This window comes from Heterodontus francisci, chromosome 1 (genome assembly GCF_036365525.1).
Source record: "Heterodontus francisci isolate sHetFra1 chromosome 1, sHetFra1.hap1, whole genome shotgun sequence".
NCBI lineage: Eukaryota > Metazoa > Chordata > Chondrichthyes > Heterodontiformes > Heterodontidae > Heterodontus > Heterodontus francisci.
In genome coordinates, this window is record NC_090371.1 from 94731616 (window position 1) to 94753908 (window position 22293).

At 41.2% G+C, this 22293-nt stretch overlaps 1 protein-coding gene across 1 annotated transcript in view; it reads right to left on the minus strand.

Moving 5' to 3' along the window:
- LOC137370916 (molybdopterin synthase catalytic subunit) overlaps nt 1-22293 on the minus strand; it is a 45193-nt gene that overhangs the window by 1500 nt on the left and 21400 nt on the right. The window contains exons 2-3 of the mRNA XM_068032786.1: nt 9129-9282; nt 2777-2900 (exon numbers count right to left, since the gene is read on the minus strand). Coding sequence (XP_067888887.1) covers nt 2777-2900; nt 9129-9282 — 278 coding nt within the window. The remainder of the gene's footprint in view (nt 1-2776; nt 2901-9128; nt 9283-22293) is intronic.

Sequence of the window (22293 nt, forward strand, 5' to 3'; positions counted from 1 at the left end):
TTAACAGGCAGCTTCCAGCTACAGGAGTTGCAAGGAGATGAGGCCCGAGATTAGGTAGTACAATACAAGAAATACAATTTGTTAGGAAAGGGAAGCACTGTGAGAGGAAGTACTAGAACCAGAGATGCAACACAATTTCTATTTAAAAGTTGGTGGACTTGAATAGCAGGTCAGCTTTAATTTGCATGTCTCTGGCAAGTAACTGTACAGTTGGGAGGAGTGGTATGGCTAGTAAACCATTAAATTTGTTGTGCTACTGTAGAAGATGGTAATAAAATTTGGGGCATAGGAAAATGGAAGGGAAAGTTTTCATACATAGGGTGGATGGGATGATTAATAGGTGCCATCTACAAGACATAGATGAAAAGGGTGTTTCTGCAACAGAATCTTCTGCTTTCCCATAGATGCCCCTTAATAATATTCTGCAGATTCTTGTTCTGGCTGTGACATGTGAATCCCTCACCGAAGAGCAAAATTATGGACTATGCAGAATATCATGATAATTTGTGAAAGATTAGCTGGAAACCCCTAATCTGTCATGCCACTGCTTTATTGTGACCATCCTTGGTCTCTAATGATCCAATTTGCATTTGTTCTTTGGTTAGGAACAAGTGATGGAACCACAAGGATTGCCTTAAAATGAAGGCATCACGAGTGCTATCGAGGAAGCAGGCATTATTTTGTGGAGGTTGTCACAGAGAAGTTGTACATGTATGCTCCACTATTGTGTGCACGTGCACGCAAAGTGACATGCAATCAATCGCAGCCAGCAGTGAGAGAAATCCTGACATTTGCAAGATTTCAAGAATCCCTTTCTGCTGATGTCTCTTGCCCATGGGAAATGTTATTAAATTACTTACTCTTGCAAACAGCTCATCATTTTCTGCTTATTGCATCTGTGGACTGTAGACTGACCTCAGTCACATCCAGATAATTGCATTGTAACTAACAGATGCATTTGGCTGAGTAATGGCAGGTAGAAGCCTTCCCCTGGTAATGTAGCCTTACTTCCATGGCCGTCCATACATTCCCCTCGACCTCTCCTTACTCTAGGTAGCACATGTAAATTGGGATTGCCAGAGTGGCATTCACTGTATCAAAGAATATGGTGGGAGCAGCAATGAGTTGCCCTAAAGTAGTCCTACAATGTCCCCTAACCCATTAAGTCCACCAGAAGTGAAAGAATTCCAGAAAAATCACTCACCTGTATTGTGAAGTGATGTGGAGCTGGATTTGAGGCCAAACAATGATATGGCAGGAATAGTCATGTCAATTATAATAAGAAGAACCAGGTGTCCACTGGGAATGCACATCAAGGGACAATGTGCACAAGGGGCAGATCTGACATCATAGGGCTGAATTTTCAAAAAAGGCACTGCGCACGCGCTAGATGCGCGCGGTGGCTCATTGACATGGAGGGGGCGGAATGATGATGTACAGGGGGCGCTCAGCACCACCTTACAGGCACCGGCGCCATTTTTACAGGGCTTCAGGCCCTTCTGTTTCATTAAAATGTTTAAAGGCACAGGTTCGGGAAGAAATTAAAATAAAAATTTATTCACACTTCCAATCCCCTGTCCCAATCCCCTGTCCCAATCCCCTGTCCCACCCCCACCCCATGAATAATCATTTTATTATTTGTCCTCTTCCCCCAAAAAAAGTAAATTCTCGATCCCGACCGTTCCCCCACCGAACTTTCTTTACTTTAACCTTCAACCCCTTCCCACCATCCCCTCAACCAATCACGTTAGTTTTTGCCATTCCCACCACCTCCCACCCCTAAAACTTCACTCCTCCCCCCTCCCCACCAGTATTCCGCCTCGGATGTCCAAACAGAGATCCGAAGATGCGAGAGTTCCGGTAGCCAGCTGGAATATTGGCGTGGGATAACCGTCGCAACGAGGAAAGTAATTATTCACTACAAACACACGAATTAGGAGCAGCAGTAGGCCATTCGGCCCCTCGGGCCTGCTCTGCCAGTCAATAAGATCATGGCTGATCTAATTATAACCTCAACTTCACATTCCCACCTTACCCCTAATAACCATTCACCCCCTTGCTTGTCAAAAATCTTATCTAACTCTGCCTTAAAAATATTCAAAGACTCTGCTTTCATTGCCTTTTGAGGAAGAGAATTCCAAAGACTCACGACCCTCAGAGAAAAAATTTCTCCTCATCTCTGTCTTAAATGGGAGACCCCTTATTTTTAAAACAGTGACACTAGTTAACATTTATTTGAATATTTAAATTAAGTGTCCATCGCCGAGCAGCGGGGTGGAGGGGAGGGCGCCCCGATGCCTTGCCACCGCCAGTACAATGGGGCAGGGCCTTCCCAGAGTCGAGGCCCATAGCGGGCCTCTCCTGGAGGTATTTTCTGGGCACTCCCTACCACAACCTTCCACTTCGGGGAGCTGGTAAAATCCAGCCCATACGAGTCTTTTCCCTCTTGTCCATATCGCTCCACCCTATAAACTGGTACACACAGGTTGTTAACGACACAAAATCAGCCCCCCAACCTTTAGGACAGGTGGTGACAGAATTTGTGGAAAAATTATGTACCGGAGCATACATTCATGGTTAGCCCATAGAACAGAAACAAAATCAAAATGATAAGTTAAATGAAAAGGGAATTTGGAAAATAAAATTTTAAAAATACCAGGTGGGTGAAATTTGACTTTGGCCCAATGTTCTTTACCCAGGGCCTGCCAATTTGCTATTGTCCATTTTGCACTACCATCACAGCCAAATTTTATCCCTCAGATGTCAAAGCTCATACCTTCTTCCATATTGGTACTGTTGCTTTCAAAGTAGCAATACAATATTTCACTGCTTCAAGAGACTCGTTTCTATGCGGAGAGGAGATGGCTATGATCACGCTTGCTTCAGTTATATCAACTACTCTGCAGAATTACAAAGTGAAAAATGGAACCTGTAGCAATTTTATGGAAAATATCTTAATTAACAACAAATTTAAATCCTAAAATAAATGTTCAGTTTTCCAGAAAAACACAGAAATATATTCTCTTATTCCAACAAGTCTCTGGGGCTATTTATATGAAAATTAAATTTTCTTGATCATGCTTCTCTTTTCCACCAAGTTCCTAATTTCATGCTGTATACTATCTGACAACCTAATACCTGATGTACTAATTACCAATTTTCAGTGTCCTAATTAATTTCATACGGCTGGCCAACAGGAATTAAAAGCACCTCTAACTTCATCAAAGGTAAGCCTAGGTGCCCCAGAACAACCTACAGTACAAAATATCCTGCTGCTCGCCATACACAGTAGGAGAAAGATAAACTGCAGCTGAAAAAGGACCAAGCTAGAGACTGTACTTCATTTTCTTATGTGGCACCATATGGGAAGTATCTGAATTTATGCAAACTGCATTGGTTATTAGGCCAGAATGTACCAAAACATAGCATAGAGATGCAAGTCAACAAAGTAGTCCAAGTTAGCACACAGGAAAAAGAGACATAGTAACAGACCTGGTTCAATTGATAAAAATAAAGTCCATGACAGGCTTAATAAAAAAAACACAAACAACTGAAATAACTTGAATTTATGTAGCACTGTTGATATAGAAAAAACATTCCAAGGCACACAGAAAGGAATGGATGCTGAGCCAAAGGAGGAGATAATTGGAGGCATGATAAAAAAAACCTTGGCGGAAGAGATAGGTTTCAAGAAGGGTCTTAAAGGAGGAAGGGAAGGTGGAGATAGAGGGGCATAATCATGGGTGACTATGGTGAGGTAAAGGGACAGGGGATGCACAAGAAGCCAGAGGAAGAGGAACAGAGTGAGTGTTACAGGGTTGTAATGCTGGAAGTAGTAGGGAGGTAAAGACCAGTGCATTCAGAGGAAAGAGGGCAAGGGGAGCTGAGATGGAGATTGAAATCACCAATGAGGAGCTTCTCAGTGCAAAGGAGGGAAGGAGGGAAGGAAGGAAGTTATCAGGGAGAAATTCAATGTGGGGCTTGGGCATTAGTAGGCAACAAACAGGTGAGAGGGGTAGAGAAGGTCCCAGAGGAGTAAGGATAGAAGTCAAGGTGTGACGTGGTGATAAGGGCCAAACTGCAACATGCACAGCTTGAGCAAGGTAACTGGTGGAAAATATAATTGGATGAGGAAGCTTCAGTAAAGAGCAAGATGTCACCAACTGTGGGCCAAGTTTTAGGCACAGCCAAGATGTCACCAAAATTATTGACAAGCTTATGGATGGCAAGGGCCTTGTGCATAAGCGAACAGACAACCTGGGAAATGTGAAGAGAGTCAGTGATTGATCTAATGGCAGAGTCCAAGTGGATAAGTTGAGCAGGAAGGAAAGAAGGTTGGCAAATACAAGTTAGTGTATAGAAAAAGACTTACAACAAACTAAAAAAAGATATAAATAATCTAGATGAAGATTTGGCAGAGCAGGTGGTGTCTGGACTGCAGTGTGTGGACAGTAAGACTGTCACGAGCATCTACTACACCTGTGGTAGATGTCTCCTTCTTGAATCTCTTCAGCTCAGAGTTATTGAGATGAAGTGCGAGTTGGAGACACACTAACACATAAGAGAGGGGGAGCAGTTTGCTCCAGATTTTGGCCACACCTTGTAGAGAGATGCCGGTTCAGAATGGGACCAATAGTGTGCAGAGTAAGGAGAAGCAAAATGAGATAGAGAACGAAGATCCCCAGAAACTGATTCTACTCAACAGGTACAATGTACTTGCTACATGAGAGGATACGGATAAAGCCTCCTGGAAGGACAGCCAGAATGCAAACCTTGGAACAGGAAGCAGTCCAAAGGTGGGAAGAGAGGTAGCCAAATGTGGCAGTTGTTGGGGATTCAATAATTAGAAGGACAGATAGCATCCTTTGTAAGCAGGATTGAGAGTCCCGTATGGTATATTGTTTACCTGGTGCCAGAGTGAAGGACATCCCAAACCAACTTGAAAGGCTATTGGAGAGGGAGGAAAGAGGATCCAGTTGTGGTGATCCATGTTGGAATCAATAACATTGGGAAGAGGAAACAACAGCTCTTGTTTGGTGAGTCCAGGAACTATTTGCTAAATTAAAGAACAGGACCTCAAGGGTATAACTTCTGTATTACTCGAGCCACGTGCAAACTGATGTAGGGATAATCAGCTTAGAGAGGTGAACACATGGCTTTTTTCATTTGTTTCATGGGATGTGAGCATCGCTGACTAGGTTAGCATTTATTGCCCTTGAGAAGGTGGTGGTGAACTGCCTTCTTGAACCACTGCAGTCATCTGGTGCAGGTACACCAACAATGCTATTAGGGAGGGAGTTCCAGGATTTTGATCCAGTGACAGTGAAGGAATAGCGATATATTTCCAGGTCAGGATGGTGTGTGGCTTGGGGGGGGAATTTGCAGAGGGTGGTGTTCCCATTCGTCTGCTGTCCTTGCCCTTCTAGGTGGAAGAAGGCGCAGGTTTAGAAGGTGCTGTTCAAGGAGGCGTGGTGAGTTGCTGCAGTGCATCTTGTAGATGGTACACACGACTGCCACTGTGCTTCTACGGTGGAGGGAATGAGTGTTGAAGGTGGTGGATAGAGTGCCAATTAAGTAGGCTGCTTTGACTTGTATGGTGTTGAGCTTCCCGAGTGTTGTTGGAGCCGCACTCACCCAGGCAAGTGGAGAGTATTCCATCACGCTCCTGACTTGTGCTTTGTGGTTAGGCTTTGAGGAGTCAGGTGGTGGGTTACTCACTGCAGAATTCCCAGCCTCTGACCTGTTGTTGTAGCCACAGTATTTATGTGGCTGGTCCAGTTCAGTTTCTGGTCAATGGTAACCCCCAGGATGTTGATAGTGGGGATTCAGCGGTGGTAATGCCATTGAACGTCAAGGGGAGATGGTTAGATTTTCTCTTGTTGCAGATAGTCATTGCCTGGCACTCGTGTGGATCGAATGTTACTTGCCACTTAACAGCCCAAGCCTGAATGTTGTCCAGGTCTTGCTGCAATGGACAGGGACTGCTTCAGTACCTGAGGAGTTGCGAATGGTACTGAACATCGTAAAATAATCAGAGAACATCCCCACTTCTGACCTTATGATGGAGGGAAGACTGAAGGAGTGGTGTGGGAAAGAGGAGTTCCATTTCATGGGCCAGTGACACCAGTACTGGGACAGGAAGGAACTGTACTGTTGGGAATGTCTCCACCTGAACTGTTGAGGTCTCGGTGTCGGACATAACCTTTTCTTTTCTGCCTTATATTACCCAAAAGCTCTTTGACATTCATGGAGCTCTAGATTTGGTCATCTTTTTTGTGGGAACATGTTTACTCTGACCCCTTTGAATGCCTCCCACTGCTTTGATACAGATTTACCTTCAAGTAGCTGTATCCAATCCATTTTCGCTAAATCACTCCTCAGTTTAGTAAACTTGGCCTTGCCCCAATTGAGAACTCTAACTCCTGCTCTAGCCTTGTCCTTTTCCGTAATTATGTTAAAACTGACTGAATTATGATCACTACCACCAAACTACTCTCTCACTGCCACTCCTTCCACCTGCCCAGCTTCATTTCCTAAAACTAAGTCTAAAACTATACCCTCTCTTGTTGGACTTGCTACATACTGGCCAAAAAAGTTTGAATGCCCCTCAAGAATTCTGCTCCCTCAATTCCTTTCACACTAAAACTATTCCAGTTAATACTGGGATAATTAAAATATCCTACTGTTACTGCCCTAGTGTTCTTGCAATTCTCACAGATTTGCCTACATATCTGCTCTTCTATCCCCCTTTGACTGTTTGGGGGTCTACAGTCGTCCCTTTTTTGTTCCTTAGCTCTATCCAGATGGCCTCATTTGATGAACCTTCTAACATATCATCCCTCCTCACAGCTATAATTGTTTCTTTGACCAAAATTGCCACCCCCTCCTTTTTTTAATCCCTCTCTCTGTCGCATCTGAAAACCCTGTAACCAGGTACATTGAGCTGCCATTCCTGTCCCTCCTTAAGCCATGAAGTGTAAGAAACAAACTGAATTAATTGCCGATGCAAATTCAACTTGGAGGGTATGACATGGTAGCCATTGCTGAGACCTGGCTGCAAGATGGTCAGGACTGGGAACTAAATATACCAGGTTAGATGGTCTACTGGAAAGATAAGGAAAATGGTAGAGGGGCAGGAGTAGCCTTACTAAGGATGAAATCACTTCAATGATAAAGAGAGGATATAATGAGAGGTAAGCAGGCAGAGGAGACTTTATGAGTAGAATTTTCAACTAGAAAAGGAATTAAGGCTGTAGTAGGAGTTGTGTGCAGGCCCCCCGTTAGCAGCTGTGAAGTGGCAGATTGCATAAAAGCAAAAGGGTAGACAAGCATATAGAAATAAACAGAATGGTTTTAATGGGGGAGTTGAACTTTCATTTAGATTGGGACAAGCCCAAGACTAGAACATGTCAGAAATTTCTTGAGCGCATCCAGGTGTTTTCTGCAATAATATGTCCTAGAATCAACAAGGGAGCATGCCATATTAGATTTAGTAATGAGTAATGAGACAGATTTAGGCAACAGCCTAACAGTGCGTAAATATTTGTTTAACAGCAATCATAATATGATCGAGTTTAATGCAGTGTTTGAAAGGGAGAAATGTGAATCAACTGCTAAGATTTAGTTAAAGTTGACTTCTGCAATGAGATAGACTGTCCACAGTAAACTAGGCAAGTCTGTTACTGGGTAAAATGACAGATGATCAGTGGAAGGTGTTCAAATAAGAATTTAATGAGATACAGAACCAGTTTATAACTAAGGGGCCAGAGCTCTACTTGCCAAAAACAATAGCCACAGACAACTAAAGATACAAAATAATACTAAAAGAAAAAAAGAATACAAAAATGCAAGAAAAAACACAGATCCTAGCAAATGGGAAAGATATAAAGAACAGCAAGAGTGGCAGAACAGATAGTAAGATCCACAAAAAGGAAATATGAAAAGTTACAAGAGATATTAAAATCAACACAAAACATTTTTATAATTATATTAGGAAAGAGATAGTGGTCAGAAGCAATGTGGGCCCCTTGAAAACTGATAATGGTAATGGGGTCGGGCAATAAATTTTGGCTTTGCCTTATTTTCATTGGCAATTTTTTTTATTTTATTCATTCATGGGACGAGTTCAAGGAGTTAAATGGCCTACTCCTTTTCCTATGTTCCTAAGCAGGCTGTACAGGGCCCTTTCAAAACACCAAGAGTGGCACACAAAGGCTATCTGTGAGCTTATTGAAAGGTAAATTAAGACTGTTTTGGTGGTACAAGAGAAGGAATGCAGAGTAATGGTCAGTTGGGGTAGGGATCGGTGGGGTGTTGGGGGTGGCAGCAAAGCAATTAAAGATGGTATGACTGAGTGACAGGATGGGGAGGAAATGGGAAAGAAAGTTCCGATGGGAGTGAGGAGGAAAAATAAAGAAAGTTAGAAGTAATGGACTTTGGCCCAGAGTGGCAACCAAAATGCTCACTGCCAATGGACACAGAAGGCATTCAGGTTACAGAGGGATGGTGGAAATTTGAGAGGCTTTGCATCATTAATAAACCTGGAACATAATTAAGGTACCAAAACCTGAACCGATTCCCAAGCAAAGTGGAATGAGACTGCTTCCTCGGGGAATTTCATTCAGATTTGCTCTGCTGTCAAGTTGGACCGTGATGCCAGGTTCAGGCCATATCTACTTCAGTAATAGCGTGAAGGACTTTGCAAAGATAACCCAGTTAGAGGGTGAATATACCTTAAGATTTTAAGTCCGATATCTGCTCTAAACTGAGGTTAGATTTTCATGTGTGTAAGAAAATCTCATTACCACGATGTGGGACATACTAAAAGATTTATCCATATAATACTGATCTTGACTAAACAATTTCTAAGCACCTGTGTTTGTTGTACTTGAGTACAGCATATACAAATTTAATGTGATAATCTGCACAGACCTGGAAAATCAGAAGAGCACTGCAGCAGTTCAAGAAGGTGGCTCACCACCACCTTCTTAAGAGCAATTTGCCAGTGCCGCTCATGTTCCATGAAAAAATTTTTAAAAAATTGTTGCCATTACCCTTTTACTGTGGCTATCCCTTTCTCAAGACCATTTGGAATCTAGTGCACAACATATTCAATATCAGTAACTTACCCAAGTCTGTGATGGACACTGATGTGCTGTATCATTGGCCATTTATTCCTTATATCTCTGCAGATCTTCTTTATTTCAGCTTCAGCCATTGAAATATAAGCTTCATATTCAAGTCTAACAACTTTCTTTCCTTCAAAATTGTTCCTGGTTGTACCTAACAAATGAGATATATAATGTATTCACCTGTTAAAGGGATACAGGAATCATTTACTGAACAGCTCCGAGCATCTTGGACCTTCACCAAACCTGTCCCCCATTCTAGCCCTGAACCTACATTTCTATAGTTTCTTTCCCATTTCCTACCAGATCTCTCTGAGCTAATCTCATCCGTGAGACCGACCTCCTGGTTCCTCAGCCCCATTACCACTAAACTGTTAACATCTAACTTTCCTTCCTCACCTCCATGTTAGCAGACATTACAAATGGTCCATTTCCTCAAGCACAGTTTCAAAACTCCCTCACGCCATCTCATCTCCCCTAAATCAAAGTATAGTACCATCGCTTCCTTTAACTTCCAACTCAGCGACCTTTGCTTCTGCTTCTTCCCTTCACCCTGCCCCTGCATCCCTAACTCCTTTTCTCTCATCACTAACTACTTTTTTCTTCCCCTGCCCCCGCACAATCTACTTTTCTCTTCCTGCCCCACCTTCTCCCGTGACCTTCTGGACTTTAAAACTGCACATCATCTGTGTCCCCATGTGCAATGTCATGGGAGACCAGTAGTATCTATGATATATTAAAAATATTTATTCTTGTATACTGCAGTGTATCTGTAGAAACAACCACAACTACAAAATTATTCACACAAAGATGTTGTGCTCATATTTCCTTTTGGAGAAGTACAATATAAACTGCTTATGCACATCAGACTATAATAACTTATCAATTCTATTTACAATATAAACTTGCTGTAATTAAAAAGACTATGAAAAGTATACTCTATGGTTTTAACAATAACCCTAGTTAAATACTAAAATTTCAATTAAATTAATAACATTAAAATTACTATGGCAAAAATTTGAATTTGCATTAACAATCACAAAAATACCAATTTCAATGGAAAGGATACACATTTTCACCTCAAAGATATTAAAAACAATTCTATTCATAAATATGAAAATACTTCCAGTTATATATATATATATGGTATTAAAAATAGGACGAATTAAATTTGTTTAATAGCTGCTTGTTGGAGCTGATAAAATAAGATATTTTAATTGTGTACTTGAGATAAAGAAAATATTAAAATTCACTGAAATAAAAACAGAAAAATGCTGGAAAAATGTAGGTCAGGCAGCATCTGTAGAGTTAACATTTTAGGTTGAGCTGCTATGTATTTCCAACATCTGTATTTATTCCAGATTTCCAGCATCTGCAGTATTTTGCCTTTATATTAAAATTAACTGACCAGTTTCACTAGTCAAGCAGAGTCTCTTTATGGATGAATGTTATGGTCCCAAAACCATTTTAATTAAAGACTGGCTTGGTAATTATTATAAACACATTTACAAAGTATTTTCCTGGAACCAAGAATGTTTGAAACAAAATTATCATTTAAAGATGATGTTACATATCATTCAACTGTGTTGGTAAATGGGGATTAAGTTAAAGACATTTTATTGCATAAATTATGTCCAGTCAGTGGTACAGATCATTAGTCATTAATATTAAACTGTCATTGCTGTGCCAACTGTTCAGTGTAATCAGGACAAACCCTGCAGAAAGCTGTATCAAAGTAATCCTGATTAGCCCCAATATTTTTACTTTAATGTCATTTTTAAAATTCTGACCAGAAACATGCGTCAAGATTTAATTCTTTTAAACTATACGCTACTCTCCTTAAAAGAAATGTACAGTTACTCTGCCATGCACCATCTTCAAGTGCAATTATATTCTAAATGTAATTTCAAATAAATTGTTGACTGTAGTTGTTTATTCATATCTCCTACATACTCCAACAAAATTAATCCTTTTGAAGTCTTAATACTACAAACAACAACAAAGGACTTTTGCTGATCAAAGTTGCAACATTCAATTGGTTCATTGGAAGCTACGCAATCTAGTTGCAAGCAGCAAGTTATCCAATATTCAATATAAAATATTCATAAACAGTAACTGTTCGCAATGTAGTACAACAAGCTGTTCTGTAACACATCCCAGTGACAAGATTTTAAACGAATACCACTTGATTCATACTTTGGGTGCTATTTTCATGTTGAAAAGTAACTGTTAAGGTAAGAATAATTATACTGTGCATTTTCAAAGACAGCAATTACATATGTTCTTATATAATGAGATAGATTTTTGCATGATAGCAACTTAAAACATTTGTCGGATTTGTTACATCAACTATATAGAAATTTTAATGTCTTTTAGTCATTTATTTATAGTGAAACATTAAATGCAAATGTTAATTTCATAACATTCACAGCAAGGTACACAGTGTGCATGAAGAATTAAGTATTTTTAAGATTACCATTAGTAAATATAAATACAAGTTGGAAATATACAAGTACTTGAATGAAAATAACCTAATAGAAAACTGCCAACATGAATTTAGAAGGAATAGATCTTCCTGCCTAATCTCAGACTATTTTGAGGAAATTACATCAAGTGTTTTTGTTTGTTCCCAAAATGTGCAGACTCTAGTAGACTGCATTTATTTACTGTCCCGAGTTACCTTAAATAGATGATGCAGTCCTTGTAGAGTTGCTGCCCCCAGGAAATTCCAGGCCTTTTACCCAGTGACAATGAAGGAACAACAACATACATTCAAGTCAGGATGGTATTTCCATGATACTGGTGGTTACGATCAGGTCCTTGTTTGACCACAACAGGGTTTATTTCTTTTTAAAAGGTGAATGTACTTTCCAATTCAGTGAGTATTCAACTATTTACGTTCTATGACCATAAAAGAACCAATCGGACAAGTTTTCCAGTTTAACAAAGGAACAGGTTAGCTTTATTGTACCTAAACCAATCCAAGTAAAATAATAAACTACACTCCAACTTTCACACACACACACACACACAAATAGATTACAGAGTGGGGAAGGATAGATTGGTCAGATTCGAGTCCAAAGCATTTAAAAAGGGGTATACAGTCTGCGGCATTTGGTGACTCAGTTGTCTTTCGGCTGAATTCAGTAGTCCTGAGGCTTCCGGCTTGTGGTTGTGGCCAGCAGATTTGGTGGTCCTCCTAGAAATGGTGACACGGATGGGCTCTTTCACGGGGTCTCTGTCTGCCACAGTGATGCATAGGTGTTACGGCCAGCTGGCAGGGTTCGAAACTTGCCAGGTGGACTGGCGGGGTAGGTGGGGGAAAGAGACTGTGAGTGAGTGAGTGAGTGAGTGAGTGAGTGTGAGAGTGTGAGAGAGTGAGTGAGAAGAGAGATCTTCAGATCAATGTCAGTTGCTTGGCTGCTGCAGAGAGAAATAAGCCAGCATAATACACTGAGATGGTGGGCCTGTCACATGATTACTTTTGCATGGTCCATCTCCATCAGCTTAATGTCCCAAGATTGCCTTTAATATCTTGTTAATGGAGACTGGCCAGGTGAGGCACTCCTAACTTCCCAAGTCATTGCTCAGGAGGGGACTAGCCAGACAATTCGATTCCCTCTCAATGTAACGGAATGCAAGGGATTTTGATGCAAATTTTGGTGGCCATTTTAGCTGCTAGCAGACACCTTCTTAAAAAAAAATTCAGGTTTCCAGTCGATGGATTAAAAAAGTCATTTGGCATAGCACGTGCTCGTGACACTGGTGCTCTCGTATATCTCAGTGTAGAGGTCATGGGGCACAGAGACACTGTTGAAGTAAGCATGGTGAGTTGTTGCACCATGTGGACAGCATATACTGCAGCCACAGCATGCTGGTGGTAGAAGGGGTGGATATTAAATCTAGTGACAAGACACAGATCAAGCAGACTGCTTGGTCTTGGATCATACCAGATTTCTTGAATGTTGTTGCTGCTTCACCCATCCAGCCAAGTAATGAATATTTCATCACACTGCCGACTTGATTCTTGTAGAGGTTGGAGAGGTTTTGAGGTCAGGAAGTGAATCACTCATGGAAATAATAGAAATACACAGATGTTACAAGATAGAAACAGACCATTTAGTCCTACCATTCCGTACTGACATTTAGCCTCCATGCGAACAATTAGTCTTGGTCACATTTACCCAATCCTGTTCGCATATCACTATCTCTTTTTTTTATTTCTTCATCAATCTATCCAATGTTAGCAGGTGTGGGGAAGTTACTGCATTCCATCATCAAAGGCAGAGTGACTATGAATTTGAACTAGTGTAAGCTAATCAAAGAGACTCAATGCATTTGTGAAGAGTAGGTCATGTCTGACAAATTAAGTTGAAGTTTTTTTGAAAAGGTCACTAGCATGGTGAATAGGACAGTGTCTGTGGATCTTGTCTATATGGACATTCAAAAGATATTCAAAAAGGTTCTGCACAAGAGATTATTAGCAAGAATGAAATTGCATGGAATTGGAAATAATGTAATATGGGTTGGCAGTTGGTTGGGAGGAAGGAAACAGCACATTTCCTTTATCTCTGCTCTATTTGCCAGGATGTGGCAAGTGGTGTTCCCTAGGAATTTGTACTGAGGCCTTAGCTTTTCACCATATTGACTTGGATGAAGGAGTAGGGAATTGTATATGCAAGATTGCAAATGATACTATTATAAGGTACAGTAAGTTCTGTGGATGGAACCAAGAAGTTAGAAAGGGGCCCTAACTAAGTAAGTGGTTAAAACTATGGCACACAGAGTTCAATGTGTGAGCTCATCCACTTCAGACCCAAGAAATAAAAATCGGAATATTTTCTTAATAGCAAAAGGCTAGGAGCTGTGGATGAGCAGAGAGATTTAGCTGTCCATGCGCACAGATTACTAAAATTTAGGGCACAGGTACAAAAAGTCATCAAAAAGGATAATGGAATATTGGCATTTAGCTCATTGGGGTTAGAATACAAAAGTGAGCAAGTGATGCTTCAGTTGTACAGAGCCTTAGTCAAACCCCACCTGATGTACTACTTTCGGTTTTGGACAACGAACCTCAGGAAAGATATTCTGGTCGTGGAAGGGATACAGTGCAGATTCACCAGAATTATACCAGGTCTTAAAGGGTTAACTTATGAGGACAGGTTGTATAAACACGGCTTTTACTCCCTTGAGTTTAGAAGGCTGAGGGTTCATTTATTTGAGGTGCTTAAAATGGTAAAGGGATTCAATAAGGTAGATGAAGAGAAACTATTTCCTCTGGTGGGTAGGTCTGGAACAAGATAATATAAATTTAAAATTAGAGCTAGGTATTTAGGAATGAAATCTGGAAGCATTTTTTCACACAAAGGGTATTAGAAATCTGGAATTCTCTTCCAAAAATTGCTGTGGATGCTAAGTCAATTGAAATACTCAAGATAGAGTTCAACAGATCTTTCTTAGGTAAGTGTATAAAGGGATATGAAGCAAAAGCAGGTAAAGCGAGTTGAGATGGAATGTCTCACATATCTCTGTAAATAGTTTTCTCCTGCCCTCTTTTCTAAATCTAAATTTGAATGTATGGCCCGTCATTCTTGATTCCTCAACTACTGCACTGCAGAAAACTCAGCCTTGGATCTATCCTTGAAGCCATAGTGTTGGTATAGCTGGACAGCAACTCTCATCTCTCCTCTGCAATTCTGCTCTTGCATCCATATCTGGATAATGACTGTAATGACATCGGAAGCCGATTGGATTCTGCCAGAATCAATGAATGTCACGGAGTAGATTATTTGTGAATAGGTGCAAATTGAAGAGACACTTGATAACTCATTCCATCACTTTGTAGCTGAGAATGGCCAGGTTAACTTTATCTTTTTTTTGTGGACAGAACATAGCTGGGCAATTTACCACATAGTTGCACAGATACCAATGTGATAACTTATAAAATCAGAGAATCATAGAATGGCTACATCACAGAAGCCCTGCTGGCTCTCTACAAGAGCAATTTAGTTAGTCCCACTCCCTGGCCCTTTCCCCGTAGCCCTACAAATTTTTTCCCTTCAGGTGAAAGCCTCCACCACCCTTTCAGGCAGTGCATTCCAGTTTGCAGCCACTCACTGCGGGAAAAAAAAACAGTAAAACTCGACTGAAGTAAAAACTTGACTGAAACAGCTCAACTGAGGCAAAGCAGTTAGGTCCAGTTCAAAGGCCTTCAGCATTACAGCAGGAATGGTGTCAGGTCAGACTGCCATTGCCCATTGTAAGAAATAGGAGCAAGCGTAGGGCATTCAGCCCCCTCGAGCCTGCTCCACCATTCAATAAGATCATGTCTGATCTGATTTAACATTTCATCATCGCGTTCACACCAGCCATCCAGCCTAATCCCACTTTTGAGACTACAACCTTGGTGTACAATTAGGCCTCAACATGAGCTTCGAACCAGATAGCCACACTGCCCATTTCCACCTGTGTAACATCGCCTTTGCCTCAGCTCATCCATGCCTTTGTTACCTCCAGCCTTGACTATTTTAATGCACTCCTGACTGGTCTCCTACATTCTACCCTCGGTAAACTTGAAGTCATCCAAAACTCTGCTGCCCACGTCCTTATTTGCACAAAGTCCCATTCACCCATCGCCCCTGCGCTCGCTCACCTGCACCCTAATAAGCAACACCATCATTTTAAATTTCTCATCCTTGTTTTCATGGCCTCACCCCTCTCCATCTTGTGATCTCCTCTAGTGCCACAATCCTCTGAGATACCTGCACTCATCTAATTCTGGCGTCTTGTGTATCCTCAATTTTAATCACTCCACCATTGGTGGCTATGCCTTTGGCTGCCTAGGCCCGAAGTTCTGGAATTCCTTCCCTGAACCTCTCCGCCTCTCACCCCACCTTCCCTCCTTTATGATGCACCTTAAAACCTGCCCTTTTAAACAAGCTTTTGGCCACCTGCTCTTAACACCTTATGTGAGACTCTGTCAAATTTTGCATTATAATGCTCCTGTTAAGTGCCTTGGGAAGTTCTATTACTTTAAAGGTGTTATTATAAATACAAGCTGTTGGGGTACTCCAGTGATCAGAGCTAGGATTTCTCTTGTTCTTGGTTAAGAAGAAATTACCTAGAATTAGACTCTCATTTCAAGGCAGTTAATTCAGATTTTACCAAACTAAAGAACCAGAAAGATCTTAGAGACCCCAAAGGAGCATATACCTGACCTCATGAGTAGCAAGTGAAGTTCAATTTAGGATTGGTCAAGAAATATCAGCCTTGCCAGTGACACCCAGATCCTTAAGAATAAAAAAGGTTGAGTCCAAGGTATTGAATATTGGAAGTAAAATTAAGAGGTACAGATATTCTATTTATGAGATAGAATTTACACTTCAGTGAGACAGAACTTGTCAAGGGAGAAATTGAAAGACAGCAAGGATATCAGTTGACTCGTCTTTCGCCACCTTAAACAGTGCGTATGTTTCTGTCCAGTATAACATAAGACCATCTAGATCCTAGTGGAGGTGCAAAAAGTAAGGAGGCTAATACCAGGGGTCAGAGGAATTACTCAATAAATTAGGGATTTTCAGCCTCAACAAGAAACATCTCAAGAGGTATGTAAGATCCATAACAGAATAGCAAAGGTAAACCTAAAATAACACATTGAGATATGCCAAGGCAACAGAAAAAGATAGTTGAGGTTCATGATCATGAAGACTAAGTTTAAGAAAAATGTCAAACAGTATTTCTTTATAAAAGGACCTTGATCCTCTGATCAGTGTTAACACCAGTGGTAATCCATATAGATTGAGTGCTTCCAGCTTTCAAATTAATTAATTGCAAATAGCAGATTACAGTATAATCAACATCTGAAACAGGTTACCAAGACACCAGTACATTGTACTTATTTCAATAAAGAGCTAAATGCTCCAATGGGAAGAGGATAGGGTTGTTATTCTAGAAAAAATATTCAAACATATTGTACTTATTCATTTTCATTTGAGTCCAATTAACCTTTATATTGGAACCTGAGGGGTATTGACAGGGTGGATGTGAAAAGGATGTTTCCCCTTGTGGGAGAATCTAGAACTAGGGGGTCACTGTTTAAAAATAAGGGGCCACCCATTTAAGACAGAGATGAGGAGAAATTTTTTCTGAGGGTTGGGAGTCTTTGGAATTCTCTTCCTCAAAATGCAGTGGAAGCAGAGTCTTTGAATATTTTTAAGGCAGAGGTAGATAGATTCTTGATAAGCAAGGGGGTGGAAGGTTATCGGGGAGGTGGAAATGCGGAGTAATCAGTTATTGAATGGCAGAGCAAGCACGAAGGGTCGAGTGGCCTAGTCCCGCTCCTAATTCGTATGTTCGTATCCAAATTTGATTACTTCAGATGTATTTTGTAAAATAAAGAAATCTACAATTAAAAAATTTAATTCCTCGTTAATTGGAGAAGATAGTTTTTAAAGATACTAGTCGAGCTCCTATAGCATTACTCAAAGATTGAGGAAAAAGGGAACAGGCAAGTTTGTATGCACGGAAGTTGGCCAAGGCCCACTATGAGACAAAGGAACGTGGGATAAAGTTCAAGGGAAGAAATCAACCTGTCAGCAAGGAGAAAGTGAATACTAGGCAAAGATAGGCTAGGAGTAAGAAATGGCAGTGTAAGAAATTGTAATCTCAAAGTTAAAAGGTGTGGATAGTTTTCATAATTTTAGGGGGAAATTATACATCTTTTTTCCCCAAAGAGTTTGTCATTTTTTTAAAGCTACATATTCAGCTGAGTCAGAAATTTAAAAAACGGCAGCTCGCAAGATCTTGAAACATAAATACAATGACACAACTATTTGAAATGGAAGCTATTAAGTGCTTGCTTTTTAGTGGGATCTTTGCTAATCTATACTTCAGTAAATTGGTGTGTTTAATTTGTTTCTTTGAGCCAGAGAAAAACATAAAGCATAAGTTTTTTTTGTCTGCAACACAGCTGCCTTATAGGTTTTGTGCACAAGATTTGACATATGGCTCTTATATAATGATAAAGGTGATGTGCAAATGGATTTTTTAAGAACGATTCCATATTTTAAAAAAAACTATATTATGTAATCACTTTAGTCTCTATGCTGTAGCTTTTTTTTAAAAAAAAGAATGCATAATTAAGTCAGCAAAACCTAACTAAAACTTTAAAAACTGTAGAACACGTCAATTCTACAAAACCTGTTTGATAATACAACTTTTTGCTCTTGGATAAAACTTCTGCTCACAGAAACTGAATGTCTTTTATTGGCTCATTAGTAGCCATGTGTGCATTTCTGGCTTTATGATGTTAAAAGGTATGTGATAACAATGTTTAGGTAGCTGTAAAAAAAAAAAATTATATTTGCAGGCCCCTGGCACATTCCAAGTGCTTCACAGGCAAGAAATTAATTATGAAGTGAGTTACTGTCGGCAAACATGCAACCAATTTGCACACATTGTTTTATTCTTTCATGGGATCAGGGTGTCGCTGACAAGGCCAGCATTTGTTGCCCATCCTTAATTGCCCTTGTGAAGGTGGTGGTCAGCCACCTTCTTGAACCACTGCAGTCCATGTGGGGTAGGAAGGGAGTTCCAGGATTTTGATCCAGCCAGTGAAGGAACGGCGATACAGTTCCAAGTCAGGATGGTGCGTGGCTTGCAGGGGAACGTGCAAGTGGTGGTGTTCCCATGTGTCTGTTGCCCTCGTCCTTTGAGATGGTAGAGGTCGCGGGTTTGGAGGGTGCTGCCAAAGCAGCATTGGTGATTTGCTGTTGTGCATCTTGTATATAGTACAAACTGCTGCCACTGTGCGTCAGTGGTGGAGGGAGTGAATGTTTAAATTGATGGATGGGGTGCCAATCAAGCGGGCTGCTTTGTGCTGGATGGGTTCAAGCTTCCTGAGTGTTGTTGGAGTCACACTCATCCAGGCAAATGGAGAGTATTTCATCACACGCCTGACTTGTGTCTTGTAGATGGTGGACAGGCTTTGGGGAATCAGGAGGCCAGTTACTTACTCAGAATTTCCAGCGTCTGACCTGCTCTTGTAGCCACAGTTTCTGATCAATGGTAACCCCCAGGATGTTGATGAAGGATTCAGTGATGGTAATGCCATTGAATATCAAACTGAGATGGTTAGATTCTGTATTGTTGCAGATGGTCATTGCCTGGCACTCGTGTGGTCACACAAACACCAAATAGGATAAATGGCCAGTTAATTTATTTTTGTTAGTTTCCTGGTCAATATTCCTTCCTCAACTAGCACCATGAAAGCTGCCTGCTCTTCAAATATGGGATCTTTTATATCCACCTGAATTGATTGACGGAGTTCAGTTTAATATCCGACCTGAAAGATGTAGTTATAGCAATATAGCACCACCTTAGTACTGCATTAAAATAGAAGCTTTGGCTATGTGCTGAAGATCTAGAATGGGATTCAAACACATAAACTTTTTACCCAACTGAACCAAGCTGACCCCTATTCAAAGATCCATGGATGTTTAAAATCAACTATTGCTACATTTATGCTGGATTCTAGGAACTATGTTCACAAGAAATAAAATTAAAGTGTTATCTGCTAATGAAATATAAATACATAGACAATAACAGAATAACTCCTTCCATAAGTTGCGAGTAATGATTATGGGAGTACTCCAAAAAGCCGGGAAGGGCAAGTATATTGGAAGCAAAGAGCCTAGTTTGGCATCCTTGTTATTGTTATTTTCATCCCAGGCATAGGGAAGCCATTTCAGTATACTTCAAAGCATTTAAATAAACAAAGTGATTCCTGACAACACAGCCGGCCACTGACGTCATCAGGCTGCGCCAAGGTATACATTTGTGCAGACGGGCTCCTGCTCTCTGCGCGGCATTCCGACTTGCCAGGACTGGTTAGTGCATGCGTCGATGACATCATCGCGTGACATGGGCATCTTCAGGCAACGCGCCTGGTCAGCCTCTGTGCATGCGCTTTACGTGTACAGCAATACAACGCTAACGTATTCACCCATGCGTCAAGTTCCGCTCCCCCCTAGCTGCTCTCGGCGGCCGCTCCGCTTCCACCCACCCCCCCCCCACCCCCCCTCACTGCTCTCGCCGGCCGCTCCGCTCTTTCAGCTGCTCCGCTCCCCTCCACACCCCCCCCGTCCCCAGCCCAGTCCTGGCAGCTGCCTGAAGTCGCAGACTGTGATGTTTTAGTGGCACATGCTGCATTTGCGCGTCACTGCAGCGCCACCTAGTGGTGGCGTTGTCAGCAAACGCAGCCTTAAATAAAATAGCTAAGCTACCACACATCATTATACCAATTTTAAGCTCTTGCAGGACAGACTGATATGTTTAAAAAGGAAAGCTAAAAAAAGGACACTCAATTTAGTACAAGTAAAAACATAGAAACATCAGAGCAGGAGTAGGCCATTCGACCCTTCGAGCCTGCACTGCACTGCCATTCAATACGATCATGGCTGGTCACCCAAACTTAGTACCCTGTTCCCGTTTTCTCCCCGCATCCCTTGATCCCTTTAGCCCTAAGAACCATATCTAACTCTTTCTTGAATATATTTAATGATTTGACCTCAACTGCTTTCCATGGTAGAGAATTCCACAAGTTCACCAGTCTCTGGGTGAAGAAATCACCCCTCATCTCAGTCCTAAATGGCTTACCCCTTATCCTTAGACTGTGACCCCTGGCCCTGGACTCGCCCACCATTGGGAATATCCTTCCTGCATCTAGTCTGTCCAGTCCTGTTAGAATTTTGTAGGTTTCTATGAGGTCCCTCTCATTCTTCTAAACTCTAGCAGATACAAGCCTAATTGACCCAATCTCTCCCCATGCGTCAGTCCTGCCTTCCCAGGAATCAGTCTGGTGAATCTTCGCTGCATTCCTCCATAGCAAGAACATCCTTCCTCAGATAAGGAGACCAAAACTGCACACAATACCCAAGGTGTAGTCTCACCAAGGCCTTGTATAATTGCAGCAAGACAAAATTGGATACTTGGATATATTATATTTAATTCCCTTATCTATATCATTTATATATATTATGAATAGCTGGGGTCCTAGCACAGATCCCTGCGGTACATAAGAACATAAGTAATCAGAGGAGGAGAAGGCCATTCAGCCCCTCAAGCCTGCCCGCCATTCAATAAGATCATGGCTGATCTGGCCCAGGCCTCAACTCCTCTTTTGGACTTGCTCCGCCTATTCTTCGACTCCAAGATTTCAAAAATCTACTTACCTCCACTTTAAATACATTTAGTGACCTAGCCTCCACAACTTTCCAAGGCAGAGAATTCCAGACATTTACCACCCTCTGAGAGAAGAAATTCCTTCACATCTCAGTTTTAAATCTGTGTCCCCTTATTCTGCAACAATGTCCCCTAGTTCGAGATTCCCCCACTAGTGGAAACATCTTCTCAACATCTACCCTGTCAAGCCCCCTTAAAATCTTATATGTTTCTATAAGATCACCTCTCATTCTTATAAACTCCAATGAATAAAGGCCTAACCTGTTTAGCCGTTCATGATAAGACAACCCCTTCATCCCAGGAATCAGCCGAGTGAACCTTTTCTGAACTGCCTCCAATGCTAGTACCTTCTTTAATTACCTGGACTAAAACTGGACGCAGTACTCCAGGTGTGGCCTCACCAACACCCTATACAGTTGTAACAAGACTTCCCTATTTTTAAACTCTAACCCCCTAACAATAACGGCCAAAATTCCATTTGCCTTCCTAATTACTTGCTGCACCTGCATGCTAACCTTTTGTGTTTCATGCACCAGAACACCCAGATCCCTCCGTACTGCAGTATTTTGTAGTCTTTCTCCATCTAAATAATAATCTGCCTTTTTATTCTTCCTACCAAAGTGGATTACCTCACACTTTCCCACATTGAACATCATCTGCTAAGTTTTTGCCCACTCACTTAACCTATCTCTGTCCCTTTGCAGATTCTTTGTGTCCTCATCACAACATGCCTTCCCACCTATTTTTGTATCCTCAGAAAATTTGGATACACTAAACTCTGTCCCTTCCTCTAAGTCATTAATATAGATAGTTACTAATATAGATAGTCACTGCCTGCCACTTGGAAAAAGACCCGCTTATTCCTACTCTTTGTTTCCTGTATGCCAACCAGTTCTCTGTCTATGTCAGTACCTTACCCCCAAAC